Here is a 26,607-nt window from a genome sequence, read left to right as displayed (position 1 = left end):
ATTAAAGGCACGTTCACACCAAGGATGATAACTATAACGATAAAGATATAGTTCTAGAAATCATTCTAAATATAAAATAATAGCAGATTTGGGATCACTTTCTTTTTTTCTGACCCCATTGACAGATATTTTTTTTCTTGTTTTAAACAAAAACTCTCTTAATTTTGAAATATTTGTCAGAAAGTCTTTTTGCTTCTCAAGTAGATGTATCTTGATTAAATAATGTTTAGATATCTGTCCTGGAAAGCAAGACATAAATGTGATTGTATTTACAATACAGCATGATCTCGAATGCCTTCTATAAATGGTTACTACCTAATAAAAAGCATCTAGGACTATTCATTTTATAAAGGACATTTTAGTTTTGATTAAAATCACAGAACTGTGTGTGATGTAGGTTATGTTACAACTGAAACGTGATCTCGGTGAGTCAATAATTCACTCTGTTATGGATTCTTCTCTGTACCTTTTGCTCTGTCAGGAATGAATCTGAATAAGAGAGAGCTGAATGAGCATGTGGAGTTTGAGTCTCAGACGTATTATGCAGCATTTGCAGCTGAGCTGGAGGCCTGTGCTCAGCCCATGTGGGGTCTCCTCACACACTGCAAAGTCAAAGTGAGCTACATTCATCTCTGCATGCATCACTCCAGCACCTTTTCATTTGTGAAATTCTCTAATTTATCTGCTGCATACTGAGTTATATTTCAGTCTGTAATTGTTTATTATTGATATATGCTTTCAGGGGCTATTCACACAGAACAGTTTTTGCATTAAAAAATGTGAGATTTGAGCAGTAGAATGGGGAAAACCACAAGGTCTTGACTTTTTTTTTTTTTTTTTTTTTTTTTTTTTTTTTTGTAAAAAAGTTGAACTTATTTTACCTTGAGCACTGTGTCATGCGAGAGATGCTGCAAAGGATGTGAGACACTAGTGTAGCGGTCGATCACATTCGTCTAACGCAGTGGATCTCATCCTTTTTGACTTCAGGGCCCCCTCATTGTCCTCAACAATATTTGAAGGTCCCCCCCACTTACAATTTCTACCCAGTAAAACAGAGTTTAGAGTTTGGAATAGTTAGAAAGATGTATATTCATTATAAAAATAACTAAATACTAAGAAAAAATCTTGTTTTTTTTAATTCTGTCTTATTTTAAATAGAATTAAGTCGTCTTGAGGCCCCATTGGAAGTTTGCTGAGGCCTCTAGTGGGGCCTCTGGTTGAGGACCACTAGTCTAGCACATGTTTACATAGAAAAACAATAGAAAAGCAGGACAGTGGAATGCAGAAATGTGTTCTGTGTGAACTGGCCCTATTTAGTGTTTTTTTGGAGGCTTGTTTTAATTTGAACATGTTGTGTGTTGTCAGGAGACCCAAGAGTACACTAAGACAGTGGTGCGGTACTGTCTGGAAACTCTTCAGATGTGGTTTGATGCCATTGGGTTTGTAGATGAGGTACAGTCTTGATGCTTAAACTGTCAGATTATTTGTCTTGATGAATGTGGAACCCGTGAGAAACCTCTCTCTTTCTCTGTCACAGCCTGCCCTCAACCAGCTGACCTTTCATTTACCTCTCCATCGATACTATGCCATGTTCCTCAGCAAGGTGAGCTTGGAGCACAGTCCCACACTCCCAGAACCCATTCAGTAGTGGTGTTTAGTTTCTGAATGAATCAGTCTTGTTGAACAAACTGGTTGAGTGAATAATTCAATGACTCACTCTTAAAGACAGTCACTTGTCACCTACTACTTGAAAAATGATGTAACCTGCAGAAAGAGTCATCAGAAAATCCCTACCACTAATGCACAGACTACCAGTGTGTATGATATGAGCAAACACAGATAAGTGGAGGTGAAAAAACAGTAAAAAAAAGCGAACTTGTATATCAGAACTTATATGTTGTAACTTGTGATGGGTCATACAAATCCTGGGTAGCTTTTTTGCTTCAGTTTGAACTCATTTGTACTAAAACTATCCACATTGAGTGTGGGATGAATTTATGTTAAGTTTCTGCAAAAAGCACTCCAGTCATTCACTGTGTAAACTGCATTTTAGTGCATTTTACTGTATTTGTCAATTTTATATGTATATTCTATAATGAAGTTTAACCATATGCTTAAGTCTAAATGTGGATGTATATTATTAATACATTATGATATACTGGTATGGCCTACAGTTAGTAATAACAGGGTTTAAGTATATAATAGTTCAATTGCAATCGCAATATTAAAACATTTTTTCACTCGGCATCAAATACAAAGTTTTGCCCTTTAACCAAGGATCTCATATGGTTCAAATTAAGGGTTCACAGAAAACGTTTTGTGAATAGGCTAAGATGGGCACTGTTTTGATTAGATTTACTGATATAATCAAGTTCCCTCATGCAAATATTAATTAATTGAAGAGTAGCTAATGTATAGATGTCATTTCTTCATTTTATGTGCATTATTATAAACATACGTATTTGTTGTTTTGCAGGGAGTGAAGTGTCAAGGTCTTGATTTGGACAGTTTGCTTCCTGATCAGGAGATGCTGATGAAGATCATGGTTCACCCTCTTCAGATACAGGTAAGGCATGATGGTGAATAAAAATATTAAGAGATGGATAAACTGAGAAGGAGCAACTTATTAAAGCAATAGCTTACCAAAATTAATTTATTCACCCTTATGTCAAAAATCATAACTCTTACGATTTTCTTTCTTCTGTTCCAAAACTGTTGGACCAGGGCTGGCCAAACTTTCTTTATGACCAGTCCTAAAGAAAAAAAATTAGATGACTATCTTGTACGACTAGTCTAAACAGTTCAAATGTCCACTGATGCTATTTATAATTTAATATAGTGCTTCTGTTTGGTCTAGGTGCTAAAATGTTACGGCCATACACAAGACTTCATTTTTGTTCATCAGTGCATTAATGCTGCTGAAGCAGAGGACATTGTGTTGTGTAATGTTGCAGCCGTTTGTCATAAATCTTTACCGATGTCTCGCGTTTCACTACTGGGATGTGACTTACTGTCATGTGACAGTGTTATGATGTTAATTCTACTGTGTGTGATAAGTAGATGGAATCCATCAGTTGATCATTTTCTGTGTGTTTGTGCAGGCTAGCCTGTCTGAGATCCATAGTAACATGTGGGTGAGAAACGGGCTGCAGATTAAAGGTCAGGCCATGACCTATGTCCAGTCTCACTTCTGCAACTCTATGATTGATCCGGACATCTACCTCCTGCAGGTAACACGCCGACACCCCTCACCTGATACTTCTGTACTTGAAGTATGTGTTCATCCAGGGTCCAGAATTCTTTGCCAAACCTGACTTTGGGTTTGTGTTTTTTACAGACAGACAGCACAGGTCATTGCATCACTCACAGCATCAAAACATTTTCATTTTCGTTTAGACATTAATTTTTTGGAAAACATGATCATGTTCCTCATATTTTCATGTTTAAGGCTAAATGTGTGGAATATTCCCTTATTAAGATAAACTTATGATTTTTAATTGTCCTCTGATCTAAAAGTTGTTAGAAGACGCACAATAAAACACATTTTCTCAGTAAATAGTTTGATTTAAATCACACATCATTCAGTGAGGGTCAGGCAGTCGTTATAATCTATTTAATCCATGTACTTTGTGCAGTTCTTTCTGAATTTGCAGGCTCTCTTATCCCGTTGCTACTCACATTTAGCACTTTGTGAGTGTTAATGGATCCTGAATGTTTCCTCCTAAGACTATAGTAATATATATGTATGTAATTTTTTTTCTTCAGGTGTGTGCGTCTAGACTGGATCCAGATTACTTCATTTCCTCAGTGTTTGAGAGGTACGTCAAAATTTTCTTGGATTGTGTTTTCACACAGATTGTTCCCAGCCACCATTAGCCGCTTTTCCACTGTTTGGCCAGTGCTAGCCAGGGCTAACAATGTGCCGGGTGGGGCCAATAGCCTCGGAACTCAACCGAGACCAAAATCAAGTTGCGTTTCCGGTGCTGCCCTAAAACCCGATGCCATCAATCACTTCAATGCATGTAATTTGACACATATGCAGATACATTAGTCTGGTATCAACAAAGGCAAAAGAGACAGATAAACATGAAATTAAATAAATAATCATATATGATTTGTCTACATTCTTCAAGCAGTCTCTGGTATTTTCCATAAAACATGTGTATTTATTATGGCAATGGTTAGCATAAGTAGTCTTTAGCATCGCATATAAATGTATAATTAAATATATTAAAGGTATTCGGTGGGCCAAAAACCCCTGGTCGTTGGCCCTGAGGAAGCCCTGATGAGGCCCGGTCAAGCCCTGGAAGTGACAGTGGAAATGTGCACTAGCACGCTCGCTTTTGGCCCGACAGTGAAAATACGGCTATTGTTTAGAGATGGCACCTTAGAACTTTGTGTTTATGTCAGGTTTAAGGTGGTGGACTTGCTGACGATGGCGTCTCAACATCAGAACGCAGTGCTGGACTCGGAGCAGGAGAGACCCATGCTGGAGGGAGCGCTCACCTTCTTGGTCATACTGAGCAGTCTCCGAATACACTTAGGTACATGTCATCTCTTTTTCAATAATACTGAGAGTTTGAAGCTCAGTAACGTTAAATAGCTAACATACACAAGATCTATCATTGTTTTGAATGTGTTAATTCTAACTGGTGAATCTAAGGCTACATTCATACAGCTTTAGTATAGAGGGTGTGCATTGACGTCACTTTGGACTGAGTGGCAAAACATCCTGCGACATGACTGGATTTAATTGGGGAAAATGTGTGACCTGACTGTGATCCTTACAACTTATTAAAGAACCAGTGGTCCATGGACATTGACGTGGGCAGGAATCAGGTTTACTGACATTAATATTTACCTGATTTCAAAGCCTGGAAATCAAAGCCTGTGAATGCTTTATCTGCTAGACAACATTATAAATACAATATAGGTAGATCTAAATCTGGATGATCACTTATATTTTGTCATATTGCCCAGCCCTAAAAATTGTTAAAGCACTAAGACATTATAGACTTAAGGCCCGTTCACATCAAGAACGCTAACTATAAAGGTAACTATAATGATAACTATATTTGCGTCTACACCAATGAACGATAACGGTCTGTTTATTCTAATCTCACGCGCTGCGGTTTTTCAGTGTGTACAACATGTTTTTTCTGTTCTTGTTGTATTTACACAGCTTTAACCAGATGTCCTTAGCATTCAATTAACTTCTCTGCAATGTCATCTGCCATTTTAAATGCGCAAGCCCTTAAATTAGAATGGATTCTCATTGGCTGTCAGTTTTTTTTATCGTTCAACAGCTGGAAAAAAACATTCTGAAAGTGATCCCAATGATATAGTTTCTCTAAATCGTTATCGTTATAGCTGTGGTGTAGACGGTGCTATTCCTTCATATTTAGAACAATTTTTAGAGCTATATCTTTGTCATTATCTTTATAGTTATCTTTCTTGGTGTGAACGGGCCTTTACAGTCGTGTGTAACTGCGGTGACTCCCGTCTACTGACTCCCACCTATCATGTGCATACCCTCTATATGGTTGCCCTGTTTTAGAGTACTGAATATGGTTTCATTCACACAGTTTGATTGTAAATAAGCGCAATAACCATGTTCGTTAACAGAGAGGACTCTGTTAAAATGTTGGGGCTCACGTCTGGGTCAACCCATCTGAAGTGGTCCACTGGAGGTTGCTTGACCATTTTTAATTTTACTTTTTTTTTTTTAAAAAAAACACTATGTATTGCAAAACCACATTTTTTTCCTTTTCTATTTTAATTGGTTTAATCACAGCAGGCGTTTTTGTGTCGTGGCCCACAACAAATTTTTGGTTATATATGTTTTAATGCTGGGCAAAGGATTAATCGCGATTAATTGCGTCCAAAATAAGTTTGTGTTTACATACTATATGTGTGTGTGCTGTCTATACTTATTTTGTATATTTAAATACACACACATACATGTACATATTAAGGAAATATTTGCATGTATATACTGTACATATATTTATATAATTTATATTATATATAAATATTTTATATATAAACATAACAATTTTTTCTTAAATATATACATGTATGTGTGTGTAATTTTATATTATATATATATATATATATATATATATATATATATATATATATATATATATATATATATATATATATATATATATATATATATATATATACATAAGTATACACAGCACAAACACAAATTATGTAAATACAAACTTTTATTTTGGATGCGATTAATTGTGATTAATCCTTTTCCCAGCATTAAAACGTTTACATTACACTGATCTCTAGTGCACATTTAACGGTACATGTACACTATTATTATTGGTTGTTTTGCAATACCAATACCTTAAAATAATCACTCAAAAATAAAAAATAGGAAAATTGAAACTGGTCAAGCAAACAACCATTTTTGAACCTTTAGTGATGGAATGACCCGTCGACATTTTGAAAGCTGTGGTGTGGGAATGGAAACGCACTGGACAAGTTTCCAGGCATTCATAGAGATGGAGATATTAGCTCATGTCATTCTGTCTTTGTGTCTCTCTGCAGGAATGTCTGATGATGAGATTTTGAGAGCGGAGATGGTGTCACAGTTGTGTATGAATGATCGTACCCACAGTTCCCTGCTAGATCTTGTATCCTTTCACCATGGAAACATGCTGTACTCACAGGAAGTACAGCAAGTGCTCTGCTTTGATTAAGCTTTTGTTAGTGTTAGAACAACTTGTGATGTTTTACTCGATTCATATCATAAGAATCATTTTTTAATTATTTTTTGATTAAGAACTACTTATGGTAAATGAAAAATATATATTATACTATGTAAAAATACTGTAAACCCAGTACAAAAAGATTATTCTTTAAGTGTTTCTTAAAGAAAGAAAAGCAGTTTCTTAATGCCTAGAGAAAATGGAAACCCTAAATTACGACAAAAAACTAGACTTTATAACTAATGGATTATAACTAGAGGACCTCTGGGGAAAAAAATAAAAACTTGAATTATTTTGGTCATATTAGTTGAATTTTGCTGAGTGTCCTTGACCATGGCTGTAGATCCCGGAAAATCCGAACCCTAAGAGCGGCGTGGTGCCGGGCAGCTGTAGTTTTGAGGAGATGCTGTCTGCTGTAGCTGATTTTAAAGCCCCAGTGTTCGAGCCTGGAGGATCTATGCAGCAGGGCATGTATACACCTAAAGGTGACAAAACTTATCATTTTGTCATTTATGTCCTTCCCCCCCCATAATTGCATTGGTATGTTGTGTGTACCTCTTATTACCACCAGATGGCAGTGTGACTACATGGTTGTAGGGTTTCAACACTTTTCTCTGCATTAGGACAGAAGCATCTGCTCTCTAGTAATAGATGTGTCTTTGTTTCCTTTACCTGTTACAGGACATGACCAGACACATTTCTGTAAATTTAAAATTGACCTGTAATTTAGTTTTATTATCTGGTCAATGTGGTGCAAGTGTGCTCTAACTAATGACATGTGGGTTTAGGTAACAGGAGTAAACTAAGGGTACTTTAACTAAAAATGGAAAAGTTTTTTTCTTCACATTTTTCGTGTATTTTGCATTTTGCTTTTTTTTTTTTTTTTGCATTTGCATTTGCATTTGCATTTGCAAAAAAGCTATATTCATGCCAGGCCAGTAGTTGGCGATGTCACTTTGTAAAGAAACACTACATGCCTGTATACTGAACACATAATACGCATGCGCATGATGTCACCATTTTCGCAAATTAAAATTTTGGACAATTTTGTTTACACATTTAAAGGCGATAATGATATTGTTTTCAAAAACTTGTACTGAAACCTGTTTTCAGGCCCCCAAAACACTGTTGTCGTGTAAACGAATGGCCAAAACACATAATTTTTCAGTTTTTGGTCTTGTGTAAAAGGCCCCTCAATATCAGGATGTTTTTATAGTCGATTCATTCATTCTAGAAGTGAAATATCGATTTATACAGTGTTTCAACATTCAAACAATGAGTTTCTTCTGGTTTTCTGCTCATTTTCTGAAATAGAAGTGTCTATCTTTTTTTCTTTTTTTTTTATAATAATTAGGATTGTATTGTGGTCATTTAAGCTTAATTTCTCAGGTCTCGCCACATGGTGGCAGTCTGACACTGATTCTGAATTATTCTCCTTTTTCATAACTCACACCCAACATTTGTTTTCTGTGTGTGTGTTTTCCAGCTGAAGTCTGGGAGAAAGAGTTTGACCCTATAATGGTGATTCTACGCACAGTGTACCGCAGAGACGTGCAGTCGGCCATGGATCGATACGCAGCATTGTGAGTCTCTAAAATCCTCTAGACATCCACCTCATCTTAACATTCACTTTATCACTTAAACACTAAACATCTGCTGTTTCACTTCTTTTTCCTTCATTTAAGGTATATAAATGCAAGCAAATACAGTACAGTTTATACAATCTTTGTAAATGTTAGGGTAGTGACAGCTCTGACTTTTCCTGTCCTTAGATAAGGTGTAGCCCAATGTAGGCAGTCCTAAAAAACTAAATCAGACTCAGAGAATTGTTTAATAAAGTAATATTGGGATACAGCTGCTCCATAACATATTCAGTCTGAGGTGGAACCTCAGTGAGATGGTCATCGATCATCCTGAAACCAAACAGAAAAAAACCCTCACATATGGAGCCTTAAATTGCTCGATTTTGTGCGCTGTTGACCTTGAGTTTAGGGGTCGCTGTGTGATAGAGGGAATTACGTTCAGGGTCACTCCTTTTCCTGTTCTGAGGAAGGTGTTCGTGGAGGGACGTATACCTGAAATGGGTTTTCCCCAATTAGAGTCATGTCACGGAGAATCAATACATCACACCTTAAATACAGATTTGCACTCCAACCACAGCTTTTACAAAGTGGAGGTAGTCCATCGCCTCATTTCCAACAGCAGCAGCCTAAAGTAATTTTTTTTTGCAGTATTGTAGAACTGCATGATTAATCATTAAAAGATCTTGATTCAAACACCCACACGAGCTTATTCCTAAATGACAATGATTCAGCTATGTCTATTAACTCTTTCCTCACCATTGATGGAATTTTTGTTGGAATGACGGAAATTTTCCATCTTTTTGGAAAAAAGTTTATCGTTTGGATAAAAAAAAAAAACTGATGTCTAAGGTAGCCATCAAAATAAAGTAAATCACCCTTTGAAAGTAACTTGCTTTAAATAATGTATAAATTACGTAGTTACCAGCAAGCGGCAACCTCCCCCAGTCTCTCGTGAAGCCAATACGGAAGTGACTTAAACTGCGATTCATCGACTGGCTGCTAGGGACAGGCTCCAAAAGAGAGCAGAATCTCATTGAGTCCCATGTTAAATTGGCCAAGTTTACAGCAGAAAAAAACATGTTTACAAGTTGGTTCAAATTGTGGTTTTGGTCTATACTGCTAATTTTGTCCTTCATGACAACTCTGAGGGGGGTGAATTTTTTTTATAACTCATCCGTTTAAATTATATTAAGCCTTAAAGTTCTGCATAATTAAGGGCGTGGTCACTTGAGTGACAGGTAGATGCCGCTGCTGTCTGTGAGCCGTCACTTCACCTCAGTTAATTCCAGCCGCTGAATTTGGCATCTCAGCCGTATATGTGCTCGATTATTTTATACAATTATAAAATATGGCTTGCTGCATAATATTCGAGACTGATATGTGTCTGTGTAGATGTGCATGCATGCGGAAGAAACAGAACACACGTTGTTGGATCGTGGCATTGGCTGAAAATTTTGGTTGTGAGATTTACTACGACAATGGCGGGAGGATATCAAAATCCGACAGCACTGCTTGGATATTATAACTAAAACTGCTGCACTGTTTTGAAAAAATATACTTTGGACACAGGCTCATTTGTTTGTTAGATACGATCGTATACAGTTTTACAACATAAACGCTGCTCAGATTGCATTATTTCTTGAAGAGCGATGACAGAGAGCAGATCATTCAGAAGAAATGTGATGCAAACAATGGATAATATATCAATATTTCATGGACAAAAAGTACTGTTTTTTGTTTTGCAATGGGCATTCATATTTTACCCAAGTGCCACAGATTGGATTCATCTCGCGATCTCTATTTCATTATAAAGGTATGAAGTCCCATTTTGATTTTCCATGTTGTTATTTTCGTTTGATTTTTTTTTTTTGTGTGTTATTTGCACACCCGACACAAATTAATAACTGGTGTTGGAGCATCTATATCTTTAAAAAAAACACCATAGATTGACAGTAAACCTTTAGAACTTTCTGATGATAAAACTTATCTTCATTAATTATTTAGATAGTATCTAAGATAGCTCCTTTGCTTGATAACATGGTCATGTCGATCTAGGCGGGCATGGTTTCAGCAACCAGTCACATCAGCTCAAACCACCTCCCGCCTCTTTACCCATTTTCAGTTATCCAGGAGTGACGTGCGGTGACGCGCAGCTAAGATGGCAGCGGCCTCATTTTCGCTTCAAAAATGCTGTTCAGAACTCTATGGGTGACGTCACGGACACTACGTCCATATTTTTTTTACAGTCTATGGTTACCAGTGACTATAACTGTTACAAGTGATGTCATTGAATCATTCATTCAAATCGATTTTTTTTTTTTTTTTTTTTTTTTTTTTTTTTTTTTTTCCTGAAATTACATATTATTTTGTTTAGTCGTCTATTTAGAATCATGGGAGAATCGTGATCTCTAATTTAAACAAAAATATTTATTTATAATCGAGCAGCTCTATTGTATTATTGAATATTTTTCATCCTGTATTTACATTTATATGCATTTGCATTTTGCTACATGCAAATGTGTCTTTTTATTGAAATGAATAATTTTACTTCTGGAATATGCAAAACATTTCTAGTGATTAAAAAAAAAAAAAAAAACACATTTCACATCCCAAATTGTGATTTTATCCATCATGAATTGATTGCATCATGAAATGTGGGCATTTACATTCACCAACAGCCTGCATTGCCTAAGTGATGTCAGCCAAAAAGGAAAGACATATGTGACCCTGGACCACAAAACCAGTCATAAGTCGCACGGGCATATTTGTAGCAATAGCCAACAATACATTGTACGGGTCAAAATTATCGTTTTATCTTTTATGCCAAAAATCATTAGGATATTAAGTAAAGATCATGTTCCATGAAGATATTTTGTAAATTTCTTACTGTAAATATATAAAAAAATAATTTTTGTAAGTAATATGCCTTGCTAAGGACTTCATTTGGACAACTTTAAAGGTGATTTTCTCAATATTTTGATTTTCAAATAGTTATATCTTGACCAAATATTGTCCTATCCTAACAAACCACACATCAGTGGAAAGCTTATTTATTCAGCTGTATATGATGTATAAATCTCAATCTCAGAAAATTGACCCTTATGACTGGTTTTGTGGTCCAGGGTCACATATTTGATATGTTGACTTTAAAAGCATATTCTCTCCTCTATAAATTCAATGCCATGTTTAAATGATAGTTTTGCAATAGCTTCAAGATGAACATGAAAGCAGTGAACGTCTGAATTAGAGATGTCATTTAAGTAGTTTTCAGCAGAACTTTATTGTATTTGACATTGACCGTGTCAGTTTGTGAATATGTTTTGAGTTGCTTGTGTCCGGCCGCTGGATGATGGATCACCTGTCAAGAGGACAAAATATTTTATATCCCGTGTTCCTTTCAACGCAAATGGAGTCAGTGATGCCTTTAAAGCAGGGCAGCTGTGTTCAAGTCTGATAAAGCTTGAGTTTTTCTCAAGCACACTTTGTTTGCAGTTATGTTTGCATTTTATCTCATGTCCGCTGTGGCTTTTAACTCCATCAGCAGTACATTAAATGTAAAATATGGTTTATTACATCAGGGTTTTTCCTGGGTCAAAAATGGTCTTCGGTGGTGGCAGATGAACACGCTCATCCACAATATTATGTATTATTAACTTCATGAGAAAAAATAATAATAACTGTCAAGACAGATCATAAAACAAAGAGCTTAGAACTATTTTTATATTTAAAATTCTGTACATTTCTATGTAAAAAGTCACTGAGTGACTGATTTGAGAAGTTAGTAATAAAATAAAAAAACAAAGTAACACATTACTTAGAAAAAGTGGCAGGTCTGTTATTTTGCATTTACAGGATTTAATGCACTGATTACTTGACATACAGTATCAGATTGTTTTGTTCCGTCCATTGATATAGTTATCACTGTCTATCGAATTCATTCATGCATTTAAATAGGGTTTGTAAATCGTAAATCCAAAAACTTAGCAGTGGGTCACGCTGAACAAATACTCCCCTGGTTTAAGAGGTACGGAGCAGATTCTGACTAACTTAAACACATTTGATTGGTCATTGCGTTCACGCGCTCAACAGATATGTATGTGATTGGCTACAAAACTCAATGCTGCAAAACACGCTGTAAATAGAAACCTGTGATGTTCTTCAGAGCTGCACAGACTCTCACAGGAGCGTTTTAAAGCATCCGGCTATCATCAGGTGCTGGTACTGTAGAACGGCATGTAGCGTCACAATAAATGAACAAATAAATCTTTGGAGGGACAAAGATTTTAGTGGCCACCAAAATATTTTTAATGCAGGAAAAACCCTGTACATGCATCTATTTTGACTTGTATTACAGTTCCTTGTCTCTGATATTGTAAATCACTGGAATCATACACGCATATGAACCCAAAATGGATCGTTTCACATGATTTAAACTTTGGCCAATCCTTTTCAAATGGACCAATGGAGGTTGCTTTACCATTTTTATTTTCCTCATTTTTTTTGAATGATTACCTTTATGAAAACCTCCAGGTTTTTATTTTCATTTGAACTGATTTAAGCGCAGTGGCCATCTGTGTGTCATGGCCCACAGCAAATTTTGGGTTATATGGACATTTATGGAAACTTCATTATCTTGGTTTATGTTGGTCCTAGATCCCTTGGGTAATTTATCAGTACATAGTGTTTAATCTAAAAACCAAATTGTAAAGGGGAAATATTGTTGAAAGTACATATATTTTTTAAAATATTTCAATAAAATAATTTTCTACAGATATAAAGAAATTGTTCATCCAAAAATGTGATTTAACCTCATGTTGTTTGAAACCCAATGTGAATGCTGGAAATGTTTCCATGTAATGAAAAGTGAATGCTGACTTGGTCTGTTTAACTCCAAAATGACAAAAACATAATTTTACAAGAACCACTGACAAAAAAGCACAACTTAAAAGCTACAGTGGTGGTGGACGGGTAAAGGCTATGACGTCTGAATTTGATTTGATTGCTGTGAGATGTGGAAGATTTTCATTGAATAATAATGACTTAAATTTGGATCGGTTCCTCTCACAAGCTATTGTAGGACTTGTAGTCTTGGAATATAGTGCACAAGTTATGGACTACTTTTATGATTTCTTGATGGTACTTTTAGGAGATGGACATCCCTGTTCCCCATTCAATAACATCATATGGAAAAGAGGTGGTAGAACAATCTGCTGAACATCTCCCTTTGTGTTCCATGAAAAAAAGAAAGATGTGGGGTTCAGAATGATATGGGACTGAGTAAATGATGACAGTTGTCATTTTGGGGTGAACTTTTTTTTTTGTTGTTTTTCAGGACTACACTGAAAATACTCAGAAGGGTGCTTTTGTTTTTAGAATTAGTATGGAAACAGGCTTGCTGAAGTATATTAGGTCATTTAATTAATGTCTAATTATTTTTTTTCTTTTGTAGTTTGAAACAGTCAGGCGTTCATACGGGGAACCCCTGGCCACCCTATAAAGAGAGGACCCCCCTGCACCCCTGCTATAAAGGATTGGTGCGCCTGCTGCACTGCAAAACCCTACATATCGTCATCTTTACACTGCTTTATAAGGTGAAACTTATCACTGAGCAAAACGCACTGATAGAGATATGTGTGGTTAATTTTACAAGATACTTGAACTTAAGTTAATGACTCGGACTTTACCGTTTCGTGACATTTTATATGTAGATGGGTGGTCATTTACTAGAATGAAATGAGTGGTTTCCCATTGTTTTGTTTTTTTAATCTATGATAACTGTTTTTATGTTTCTGTTTTAGATCTGGATGGATCATCAGAACATGTCTGAACATGTGTTGTGTATGGTGCTGTACCTGATAGAACTCGGACTTGATAATCAGGTCCAGGATGACAAAGTAGAAGAGGTAAGCATTTTTTTTTTTTTCTTAAATACGAGACTGGTCAGAATTGTCAAGACCTCCTCTAAAGATTAATCAATGCAGATTAATTAAATATATGCACTGCATATTTCAGAGTGAATCGTTGTGTTCTTATACTTGAGAAGCTCAACAAAAGCTTATCAATAAAAGAGAAGCTTTAAGGGCTCCTTGCAGTTTTCCATCTAAATAAGGGTGCTTTCACAGATTACTTCGCATAAAAAATGTGTAATGGTAAAGCTGTCATTCGGACCCGAGAGCGTACCAGGGTACCGAACCTGAGACTATTTATAGGAGGTGGTCTGGAACTGTGGTGTGATTCACGTGAATGTGAAATCAACTGAACCTCGGGTCAGCACTTTAGGATGTAAAGTAACATGCACGTTACTAGAAGATGACAACATCACTAATTTAACAAAACACATGTAGGGGATGTCAGTGGTGATGATTTACCTTATATACGAGCTAGAATGAGTGTGCAGTGTAATCTCACATAGTGAGTTCAGTCAGAGCAGCAAATGAATGGCTCGCAATCAGCTGTCTCTTCAAAAGAGTCCGTTTGCAATGTCATCATGCAACGCACTTACGGTAGACGTTCACTCATAATAGCATAACATTAATAAAAAAAACACAATATATTGATACACGTTCTGTTTTCTATCATGCGGCGTACATGTTTGTGATGTAATATGAACGCAAATGAACCGGGGTGAAACCAAACCAACACTGCGGGGGATTCTGAGAATCTTTGTATCATCCGTTTTTTGATTTTAATATTGAAAGTAGTAAAAAAAAAAAAACAACAAAAAACAACAATTCAGCTTGATTTTTCATTTTTATGTTCAGGAGTAGAAAATTAATAAACAGCTTGAATATTCTATCTTTACATGTGGGCGGGAATGAAAACGCCCCTTTCTGCTGATTGGTCAACCAAAGATCAAACCGTGCCGCAATCAGTTCTTCCTCAGTTCCACACAACAGAATAATAGTCCTTCGCTGCTACTGTTGTACTAATTCTTAAAGCTTTTTTTCTCCTTTTTTCTCATCAAACAACCAGACTAACGAATGGCTTTACACAAACCGAATAAATTCACCTACATGTTTCGTCAGTTGGGTTGGGTATGGCAGGTTATGACGTCTTAAAAAAAAAAAAAAAAAAAAAATTATAAATACAATGATTATATTATATTAGTTATTAAAAAAAAAAACTAATACAAAAAAACAAACAAAAGGCCTACATTATTTGTCCTAACATTCAACCAGAGCACAACGACATTGCACATTTTTTCTAAAATAGTCATCGCGCACTGTCAAGTCACCATTATTTTGTAAGAAACAATAAGAAACAGTAATTATTAATTTAATTTATCTATATCAGCACTGGAGTAAACAGTGATGTCATCATCCAGCTCAGATCAGTTCGCATACAATAGTGTCCATGCAGACAGATCAAAAGACTCTTGAATATCAAATGTCAAGTGTCCCCAACTAAGCAAGCCAAAGGCGACAGCAGGTGACAACAGGTGTTGAAATTGGAGAAAAAAAACCTTGGGAGAAACCAGGCTCAGTCGAGGGGCCAGTTCTCCTCTGGCCAACAGTGCTTTATTATGATTCAGGTAGCTTTCGTAAGTCCGATGGGATTGCAACAGTCAAAGTAATTATTCCAGTTCCATCCAGTTGAGGATCCTATTCATCACACCGGTATGGACAGTCTGTCCATGGCCTCAGCATAACTTCCATGGGTTGTAGTCCTAACACACTCGACTCATCTACCAGCCGCTAATCTGTCATTACTCTATCACTGCTTGACTAATTAAATCACGGTTAGTCCAATGACTGAACTGAACTCTTTCTGTCTAGATTATGTGTGGCGGGCTGGCAGCTAAAAGCACATTTTCCAGGATTCCTGGCTATTGTGTTGTCCTTCCTGCTGAGATTTTTTTTTTCTCACTCTATTACAGGAGCCCTGTATCGAGGAGCACTGCCATGATAGCTGGTTCCCAGGCACCAGCCTGCTGTCTAACCTCCATCACGTCATCAACTTTGTGCGGGTTCGAGTGCCAGAGACCGCTCCTGAGGTGGAGAGAAAGAGAGAGAGGGAGAGAGAGCGGGAAACTCCACCCAGCACCAGCTCTGAGAGCGCCACCTTCGGACAGGTGAGGCAGATGCTGTCAGGTTACAGGCTCACCTGAGCTCTAAGGGTTGGTAGAACGGGTCAACGCAGACAAGAGGGGGGATTGAAAAAGTTGATGTCTATTTGCCGTTGTTTTGATGACACCACTCTCCATCCACAGAGTTCCAGAAGGCTGACAGGAAATTGGAGAGAGGTAGAGGGATTTGGGAATGATTTTATCAAGTGATGTGAAATGATTTCAAGAGTTCTGTTTTGAATAACCAAGTATGGAATGGTCTGAAATAGGAAGACTGCACTTATTTTGTTTTGCAGACGTTCTTTTGCAATATTCAAAAACCTGTTGCTCGTTTCTTGTGTTACTCAAATTTTTGGAAATGGTAATGACAATTAAGGGGTTCTGTGACAAAATAAGGATATCTGAGATGATGAAAACAGGAAGAAAATGTATAGCTCAAAATGGATGTGCAAGATTTTAGAAATTTCTTACATTTTTAAAAAAAAAACGTTTATATAATTTTTTTTTTTTTTTTTTTTTTTTTTTTTTAAGTGGTGTAAACAGGTTACAATAACAATGTAGCGGTTCTCAGAAAAAGAAAAATGCACAGAATTTTAGAGATAGATTAATAGATCCAGACACCCAAAACAAGCATCATGCCATTGACCCAATTATAAGTAAGTGCACAGGAAATGGAGCACTGGTCGTGATGTACTTTGTGGTATCTTCGTTTTCTGTGATTGTGTTTTCGTTTTGTTTGTTTTTTGGGTTTCTTTTTGTTTTTTGTCTTTTGTTTATTGATCTGTCCTCTTTTCTCCTGCTTGGTTTGTTTCTCTCGTGTGATGATGTGATCATAGTATGTGTGATTTTCATTCATGTTTCAAACTTGCTCAGAGGTGAGTGTAGGAGATGAGAGTTAGTTTTCATTAACTGCATGTGTTTCCAGTGATGTATGGTGGTATAATGAGTCTTGAGCACAGCGGTCAGTGGTTCAGTGCTCATTATTAAATATTCATTCGCTTCAGTGAGATTAGCATGCTAATTAAACACACTATGGGCAGCTGACACGTTCAGTAAGAGTTAGTTCTTTATATGTGTATATAAATTGTCCTTTATTATTTTGATTCCAGAGTATGTTCTGCCAATTGTGGGTCAGAAATGTTGTGAATTTAAACTAGAAAAAAGCAGGTCTATTTCAGTGTATCTGCAGTGTTTTTAAAATCAAAATGAAAGCTTTTAAGACCTGCACAAATATCATGAACACCACATGGATGGAGTAGGGCGATGTCTATGGTAACATCCTAAACTGTAAAATAAAAAATATTAAACAATTTTTGACAAAAAAAAAAAAATTATGATAAACCTCACATTTTAGCCTTTAAACCATTTTTTTTTTAAATAAATGATTATATATGTGTTGTATATAGAAAATCTGTTTAGATTTTCAGAATGCACATTAGCTTCTTTTAAATCCACCGGTTTACCACACCTGCATTTATGCTGTCCTGCGTAAAAATATGGGTCACCTTTTTGCTTTAGTCAGAAACAGGAGACAGACTGAATGAAAATGCAAGTTCTGACAGTAGGTGGTGCTTATTTAACCGCGAAAATATAGCGGTCACACTGGTAATACCTGTTTACAAAGCTGCGCAGCACTTATTAGAATGGAGAATTTTGCTGAAAGGCAACTTGTTTGCAGGAGATATAAAGACCATTAAACATTGTCAAAATTCATCAACAATACATCATAAGTAATTGCTTAGCATATGGTATTCTTTGATTGTGAACTGCTCTGAAACCAAGAAATTATATCCTAAATCACAATAAGCTGATTCACGATTCTTGTTTTGTTTACATATTTTTATGACTACTTGAAAAGATAATTAAGACTTACCATTTAAGAATTTAAAGACTTTTTATGGCCTTAAATTTCATAAAAACCTAAAGGAACACTCCTTTATTTCCGACTCCCCTAGAGTTAAACAGTCGAGTTTTACCATTTTCGAATCCATTCAGCCTATCTTCAAGTGTTTCGAGAGTTTCGATATTTTTAAAACTTGACTCTTCTGTAGTTACATCGTGTACTAAGACCAACAGAAAATGAAAAGTTAAGATTTTCTAGACCGATATGTCTAGGAACTATATTCTCATTCCAGCGTAATAATCAAGGAACTTTGCTGACGTACCATGGGTGCAGCAGGCGCAATGATATTACGCAGCGCCTGAAAATAGTCCCACTAAGTTTGTGTAGTTGGAGAGTTAGCTGGGGAGTTAAGTTTTAAATAGGAAAAATATTTAAACTCTTTGGTCATTTTTGAGTGAGATGCTAATGGTCAAATCAGATTCAATGAACCTCCAGACCCGGAGATCGGCTGAATGGTTTCAAAAACGGTAAAACTCAACTGTTTAACTCTAGGGCGGGTTTGAAAATGAGCCTATTTTCAAAAAAAGTGAAGTGTTCCTTTAAGACTTTTTAAGGATCCATAGGGACCCTGCAATTTTTAAGACCCATGTCAGGTCTAACCTTGAGCTCATTGCTCCACCTTTGTGTATTTCACTGAGGACAGAGACATTGAAGTCCTTCTGTGATCTTATTTGCTGCCCATTGGGGGCACTTGCTAATAACTTTCTTATGAGAGACAGAGTGGTCTTCCTCTTAGGCTGCTAAATGGATTTGCCTTATGGGACGTTTGTGAGGGCCTGTTCATACAGAACAAGTTTTTGCATTCCACTGTGCTGCTTTTCCCTTTTTTTCCATTCTCTAGATGGATGTATTTGACCGTTGCTCTTGTCTCACACCTTTCGCAGCATCTTGCGCATGAGCAAGATTTTAAAATTCAAAAGCGTGTTCTGTGTGAACAGCCCCTAAAACTCTAGAAAGTGGTGTTGTTTACAGGGCCATGACACACCAATCCAGCGGTCGGCCATCAACCAGATTGGAGCTGTTGTTGAGCCGCTGTTGGCAGTAGTTGGAGCCTGTCAATGACTTTTTGGCTGGTTGAGCATGTTGAATCAGTGCTGGGCAGTCAGTGAGACGCATCGCTCTGATTTGCTTCTTTAGCTTAGAGAACTCCTGCGGTTTTCTTTTCTGAATGACAAAGACTACTGCCACCTTCTGGTAGAGACAGTTATTTTCTCTCATGCAGGCACAGAATGCTAGTTAGCCATTGGCTGTAGTCTTGCAGAGTGTTTAAGTGCAACTTTTTTGCCTAGACGCTTGCAAGTTCTTTGCTAGTTTTTTGATGTCAGTTTGGTGTCATGGCCTTGAATCTATTAATACAAAAAATGGTGCCCCTGCAGTCTCTTTAAAGGAATATCCATCTACCTAGTAAAATCCATCCATCTTAGTCTGTTTGTCTGTGACTGCATGACCTTAAAACCTTCAAACTTCAGGCTTTTTAAACTACTTCAAGCTTTCTAGCCTCGCTTTAAGCCAACATCAAAGTCTTGACTAACATTTTTATCTAGTTTCTATTACTTCTGTTTATTAACACTAGTAAATATTTAATAATTAATAAACTACTAAATATTGGTGACTTTTATTGTGTTTCACTTAACGCTGTTTTATAAAAGCAATAAGCCTCTTGAGACCAAGTGTTACAATGATTTATACCATGGTCTATCTGAATACGCTATTCTGATTGGCTGGAAGGTGTGCAATAAAACCGTTTAATGCACAGGTAGTTCCAAGTCAGTTGAATCACCTTTTTATTTTTTCATTGAAGCGCACACACACACGTACATCACTCAGAGATTGTGCTGTGCACACACAGAAACATTCAGGAGCACAGAAATTTATCAACGCTGCCCTGCAGTTTTTACTATTAAAATAGCCTCGCAACTGAGCCGCTACATTATATTTCCCAGCAACTAGGGGGTCTCATCCCAATTTTGAAGTAATTAAACTCGCAGGTTTGTTGTTAATAGAGAGAGAGATGCTAAACAGATACAGATATTATTCTCTCTCTCACTTTCTCGATAATTCAAATAAATGCTATAATTAATTAATTCAAATAAATGTAATCGTACACACTACTTTATCTATGTGTCTAATTCAAACCAGGCAGAATGCTGGATCTAATGAGCCGTTACTGACGAAAATAACCATTAATTTGACCTTTCCTGTCAAATGTTGCACTCTAAACATCAATAACAACTTTATGCTGGCAAGTGACCATGGTATAAGTGGGATAATCGACAGCTAGCTGTGCATTAAATGATTTTAATGCACTTTGTGGAGGCGTCAGGTGGTTCTTTGTCTCCACGATTAGGGGTGGGACATAATATCGATATGGCGATATATCGTCATCCTTCTCTGTGCGATACGAGAATCGTATCGCTGCGCCAAATATCGATATTTTAATTTTAAAAAATAAAGCGCTATATATAGATTTCTTTGCTCAAAGCGTCCTACTTCAAGGCGGCGCTCAACACATGAATGAGGGAAACGTGAACTTAAGTTAACTAGCCTAAGAAAAAGAGGTTATTAACAGGATGGCAGACAGCAGTGTGAGTAAAATAGATGCCCCAGCCACGTTTAAGTTCAAAGTCTTGACGCACTTTTATACCATTGATGTGACAGTCGTAGACATCTTTGACGTTCTTCACCGAGCACTTAGATATACACGGGAGCATTTGAAAGTATATATTAGGGATCCTCTGATAGACGCCTGCTTTCGAACGCTCCCGTGTATATCTAAGCGCTTGAAGAACGTCAAAGGGTCTGTTTGCACCTGGTGACTTCATGCATTTTCTCTGATCGGATAGCTATCCGATCGTGAAAAGACCAGGTCTAAATGCCTAAATGCCTAAAAACGCATTTGAGACGGATTTAAATCCGATCGCTCAAACCACTTCAGGAGATGGTCTGGGACGCATTCCAGTCAAAACTGTCTATGCTCAGTCTAAATGCATCTGGTTGTTGAAACTACATATGTAAATTTTACTTCTCCCAAAAATACTAAAACTGAAACATGTGAGAGTCAGATATGACAACGCTACTGCATCACACATCGCCGCAGATCTCTTCAGCAAGCTGACGCGCAAACTGCCGCATATGAAAGTGAAAGTAAGTCGCAGACGCATAACACACAATTATCTTCATTAAAAGTAATGAGACCTTATACCAGTGCTGTTGCCGCTCTCTCCTATTGCAGTCTTTGATTTTGAAATTAACTGATGGTCAATAAAATGCACCTCATATTTCTTGCTTTCGGTGACGTGAATCTATTAAATGTAGCCTACATATAAGATCGGATTTATCCGTTAACCTGCACTTGACCTTTTCACGTGCATTTTGTTTTCATATTAAGACCAATATCGCGATGTATCATTATAGGATTGTCTAGCGATATATCGATTATCGCAGAATCGCTGACTCGCGATATTATCATTATCGTGAGCCATTTATCGTGATCGTATCGTATCGTGAGGTACCCTCCGATTCCCACCCCTATCCACGATGTGCATTAAAATCGCTTAACGCGCAGCTAGCCATCGATTATCCCTTACTTAACACCCTGTCTCACCCTCAAGTGGGTTATTGCTTTAATAGCGTGTGAATTACTTACTTTGAATGACTATGACCAAACAAATCTACTCAATGCAACCATGAGTGTGACATTGGTGTGCGTGGCCCCATAATTGTTGCTTGCAGCTATATGTCTATTTGTCATTTATTCTCTGTCTGTGGTTTCTCCTCAGAACCTGCGTGAGGCTCAAGTGTTCAGTCTAGTGGCGGAGCGCAGGAGGAAGTTCCAGGAAATCATTAACCGCAGCAACCACGAGGCCAGTCAGGCAGTGCGGCCCAAGTCCTCATCCTCCCGTTGGCTGCCGCCGGGCTCACCCCCGCAGCTGGTGACAGAGATTTTGGAGATCCGTGAGAGCATGCTGTCACTCCTGGTCAAACTGCACCAAAAACTGTCTGCCAAGCAGAACTCTCTGTCTCTGAGTTGGTTGGCCGAGGTGGATCCGGCCCATCACGCACATGGAGATGGTTTAACAGCCATCGAAAGAATCTTGGCCAAAGCTTCCGCCCGTAGCCGGCACAGCAAGAGATGCCTACAGGAAATCTGTGGAAAGGTGTGTCCACCCATACCACCCAAGAAGAACAGTCCTGGAGATAAGAAGAGTATGGACAAGGAAGAGAGGTGTGTGTTCCCTGTGTCATATTCCATTTGATTAGACCTTATTCACAGCAGCGCCATCTTTGATTTTTAGCAGGAATGAAAGCGAGGCTTTGAGGGATAAACATCTCTTCAGTCGGCTGTACTGTTATTTAATGTGACGAAACACTGCAAAAATATCTTTCTAAGAAATTCAGTAGACCAAAAACTCCAGACAACATGAGCTGTGGAAGAATGTCGGACTTGTAATCCGAAGGTCGCGGGTTCGAGCCTCAGTACCGGCAGGAGGCGTAGGTGGGGGGGAGTTAATGAACTGTGCTCTATTCCACTCTCATTACCCACAACTGTGTGTGTTCAGTACTCACTGCTGTTTGTGTGTGCACTTGGATGGGTGAAATGCAGTGCAAATTCTGAGTATGGGACATCATACATGGCTACATGTCACTTCTAGGGGTGTAACGGTACACAAAACTCACGGTTCGTTACGTACCTCGGTTTTGAAGTCACGGTTCGGTACAGTTTTCGGTACAGCAGGTGGAGAGAAAACTAAGCATAAAATTGCTTTTTTTTTATTATTAAACAGATGTTTACTGAACAAATTGTGTTTTTGTCTTTAAATATATTAAATTAAATTAAAACTAAAAGTTTCTTAAGGATAAAAAAAATTATCTCTGCTAATGCTATAAACTATGTAGGGAGCCCTAACTTGAAAGAAGCCCAAACTATTAGCCTAAATTCAATTGCTTTTTATTTTTAGATAAAATAATCAACACTCAAATAACAAATTGTATGCAAACCTGTAAGCTGCACCTAAGGCAGTTTTTGCATTAACTTCTAAATGTTTTTACTCCAATTCGTTGTTGAAATATAATCATTTCTACACAGTGGCTGTTATTTTAACATCAGATTTATTTAAACATACATTAAATAGCCTAATCAGGATATCACTAAAAGGTTAAGTAAAATAATGAATATATTGGCTAATACGGTGCATATATTAAGCGAAAGAGTTCATTTCTCTAGCGAACTAACAAGCTGTGAACACTGAATGGCTTTTCTGAGGTAAATGCATCATGACATATTGTTGAATACGGAAGCTTTCATTGATGTCTTTCCACCGTTGAAACACTGAATGAGCGATTACATGAGATATGACCGTTTCAGTTAGTTGTACTGAATCTTGCAACATACCTTCAGATGTTCTTTCATGTTTATTCTGTAACTAGTATTAAGGAGGAAGAGATGAACACATTCACTTGCGCTCCGCGCTCGCGCTGCCGGTTGAACTGAGGCGCCTGTACAGTGATCTGTCACCCCACATCAAAGCACGTCAAAATGGCATTTTCTGTTTAAACTTCATGATTTCGTGGACAGAATTTGAAGGATGACACTTTGTTTCTTATCGAAAGTAACAAAATGCAGAGCTTATTGCGGTTATTGGTGGTGAATATTACCGTATATACCGTAACACCCCTAGTCACTTCACTTTCACTTTCACAGCCTCCCTTTAATATGGTGATGCTCTGAATAAGGTCTATTGTTAGTCAAGGTTTTTTGTGTTCTTTTTCACCCTTTCTCAGAGCCTTAGAATTAATTATGTTTACATACTGAATCAATGTCTGATTTGAGAAACGTTATGTCACATTCAGGAGCTGTTATGATGTTCAGTGCTCTAATGTTGAAGGAACGAGTAGTAATCCGCCAATCAGCTCCTCTGATTATGGAACAGATACCCCCTGCAAACCAAGTCAAAACTATAGCAGTTGTGCTCAGAGCTGTATTAAAGGACTTTGTGCATGTGCATTTGTCCTTAACGTTGTCAGCTGGAAACTCTTGAGGCGTAACATCACTGTCTTTATTAGCTTATGCCCCTCTTAAAGGGATAGTTCACCTGAAAATGAAAATTCAGTCATCATTTACTCCTCCTCAAGTTGTTCAAAACCTGTATAAATTTCTCTGTTCTGCGTACACAAAGAAAGATATTTGGAAGAATGTTTGTAATGAAGCAGATCTCGCCCCCCATTGACTACAATATTAGGGAAAAAAATACTATGGCAGTCAATGTGGGGCGAGATCTGCTTGGTTACAAATATCCCAGAAATGGTCATTGCCGATTACGTCATTTGGAGCCCGAGTCTGCGCTGTAGTGATCCTGAGGTGGAGCCGCCCGCAGTCCTGTTCCCACAGACTTGATCGCAAGCTCAGCTGTCAATCATGACATTACAGCCCATTTTTATAGCATCAAGCTAAAAACCAAACAGTTGAACATATGTCTGCGTGATAAGATCTTAGGAAAAAAGAACATTTGAAGTATAATTGGATTTTTTAGTTTAGCTCGCGTCCCATTCGATTACATGGAGAAGGTGGGGTTTATGACCTATACTAACCAGCCACCAGGGGGCGAAAATGCTTTGACTTCACTTTTAAATTTTGGACAGATGGACAATGTGAGCATTATTGCACACAATTTTTGTGATAAAGAATTGTGTTTTGTGATTGTGATTTTGTTTTGTTTTCGTCTGCTTTGTTTTTGTCTGTTCTGTTTATATTTTTCAGTTGTTGCCATGAGATGCTAAAGCCCCCCCAGACTTGATTCAAAAGCACAATACACATTCTCCTAGGTTAGGGTGATGCCATGATTAACATTAACTGTGATTTGGGACAAATATTTAATAGAAAACTATGTGAGTGACTCTGTGGCATGAAGGATTTTTGAACAGCCTCTGGATTCGTAGCTGGGCACTGTGGACAGAAGCAGATATATATTTATTTTAACAAACAAATAGTTTACATTTATGATATCCCCATCATATTGGTTAACATGAAAATATCATGAAATAACATAAAATGTAAATAATTATATATCAACCATAATTTCTGTCAGTGCATTCCTAACTAATGAGGATTTCCATTGGACTTAATGACTGTCTGAGAATGAATATATGCCCATCCTCAAAATCTGCTGGAGTAAATGATGGTCAAATGCATCCTTCAAACATCAAATGTAATCTGAATATGATCATGTCAACATTTCAGTGCCACTTAATAATATTCAATAATTGAAGTTAATGATGCAAATAATTTGTGTTTTGACATCTGCAGGCGTCAGAGGGCCAGAGAGAGACAGCAGAAGCTGCTGGCGGAGTTTGCCTCCAGGCAGAAGAGCTTCATGGAGACTGCCATGGATGTTGGTGAGCTTGAATATGAGCTGAAGTTGTTTGCTGACCTTTATGAAACATATCTGATGAGTCTCTCCAGCTGTTAATTACTAGATGATCAGTTTCATGTTTATTTGATTGATTTTCTTTCTGACATGTCAGATCTAAAGACACAACATGCATTTTTAATCAGGATATGTTTTAACTCAATGTTCTCACAATATCTTTCAGTCTCTCAGTGTTTGTTATTCTGCATGATTATGGACTGTCAAACAGCCCAGATGTGTTCTTGTATTCAAATAGCGACGGAATGGAGCTAAATGGTCTCGAAAAACATTTTTTTCATATTCGTAATTTAGAATTTGAGATGGATAGTCTTTTAAATTTTTATTTATTTAAACAAAACTATTAATTAAAATAGAATGTCTGTTTACACCAAGTGCAAATAGTCCACCTTGTTGGCAGAGGCTATTCACACTAACTGTCTGATAACAGAAGTAGTGGCGTGAAAAGTAAGGCGGGTGACTTTAGCTTTTGACTTAAAGGATTAGTTCACTTTTAAATAAACTTTTCCTGATAATTTACTCACCCCCATGTCATCCAAGATGTCCATGTCTTTCTTTCTTCAGATGAAAAGAAATTAAAGTTTTTGATGAAAACATTCCAGGATTATTCTCCTTATAGTAGACTTGAATGGGCACCAAACGATTGAAGGTCAAAATTAGTTTCACTGCAGCTTCAAATTGTTCTACATGATCCCAGATGAGAAATAAGGGTCTTATCTAGTGAAATCATCGCTCATTTTCTGAAAAAAATTGAAAATTATATAAGTTTTAACCTTAAATGCTCATCTTGAACTAGCTCTCTTCTTCTTCTCCTCTATTAGAATTCCAGCAGTGTAGATGGTGCTAAGTGTATTACTGCCCTCCACAGGTCAAAGTTTGAACTAATTTTTATATGCAATATGCT

At 37.2% G+C, this 26,607-nt stretch overlaps 1 protein-coding gene across 7 annotated transcripts in view; it reads left to right on the top strand.

The window, feature by feature from the left end:
* Positions 1-26,607, top strand: part of ubr3 (ubiquitin protein ligase E3 component n-recognin 3) — an 89,258-nt gene that overhangs the window by 13,578 nt on the left and 49,073 nt on the right. For 4 of the 7 annotated variants that reach the window (XM_048192890.1, XM_048192889.1, XM_048192887.1 and 1 more), the window contains exons 10-25: positions 482-615; positions 1,366-1,452; positions 1,538-1,603; positions 2,477-2,566; positions 3,102-3,230; positions 3,766-3,818; positions 4,411-4,544; positions 6,568-6,653; positions 7,072-7,213; positions 8,215-8,311; positions 13,761-13,902; positions 14,110-14,214; positions 16,188-16,382; positions 16,521-16,553; positions 22,059-22,504; positions 25,583-25,671. In XM_048192890.1, coding sequence (XP_048048847.1) covers positions 482-615; positions 1,366-1,452; positions 1,538-1,603; positions 2,477-2,566; positions 3,102-3,230; positions 3,766-3,818; positions 4,411-4,544; positions 6,568-6,653; positions 7,072-7,213; positions 8,215-8,311; positions 13,761-13,902; positions 14,110-14,214; positions 16,188-16,382; positions 16,521-16,553; positions 22,059-22,504; positions 25,583-25,671 — 2,028 coding nt within the window. The remainder of the gene's footprint in view (positions 1-481; positions 616-1,365; positions 1,453-1,537; positions 1,604-2,476; positions 2,567-3,101; positions 3,231-3,765; positions 3,819-4,410; positions 4,545-6,567; positions 6,654-7,071; positions 7,214-8,214; positions 8,312-13,760; positions 13,903-14,109; positions 14,215-16,187; positions 16,383-16,520; positions 16,554-22,058; positions 22,505-25,582; positions 25,672-26,607) is intronic. The other 3 variants (XM_048192892.1, XM_048192888.1, XM_048192893.1) reach the window with 1 other exon arrangement.

This window comes from Megalobrama amblycephala, linkage group LG6 (assembly GCF_018812025.1).
Source record: "Megalobrama amblycephala isolate DHTTF-2021 linkage group LG6, ASM1881202v1, whole genome shotgun sequence".
Taxonomy (NCBI): Eukaryota; Metazoa; Chordata; class Actinopteri; order Cypriniformes; family Xenocyprididae; genus Megalobrama; species Megalobrama amblycephala.
Note: the sequence above shows the minus strand (reverse complement) of the source record. Positions and strands in the feature narration are given on the sequence as shown.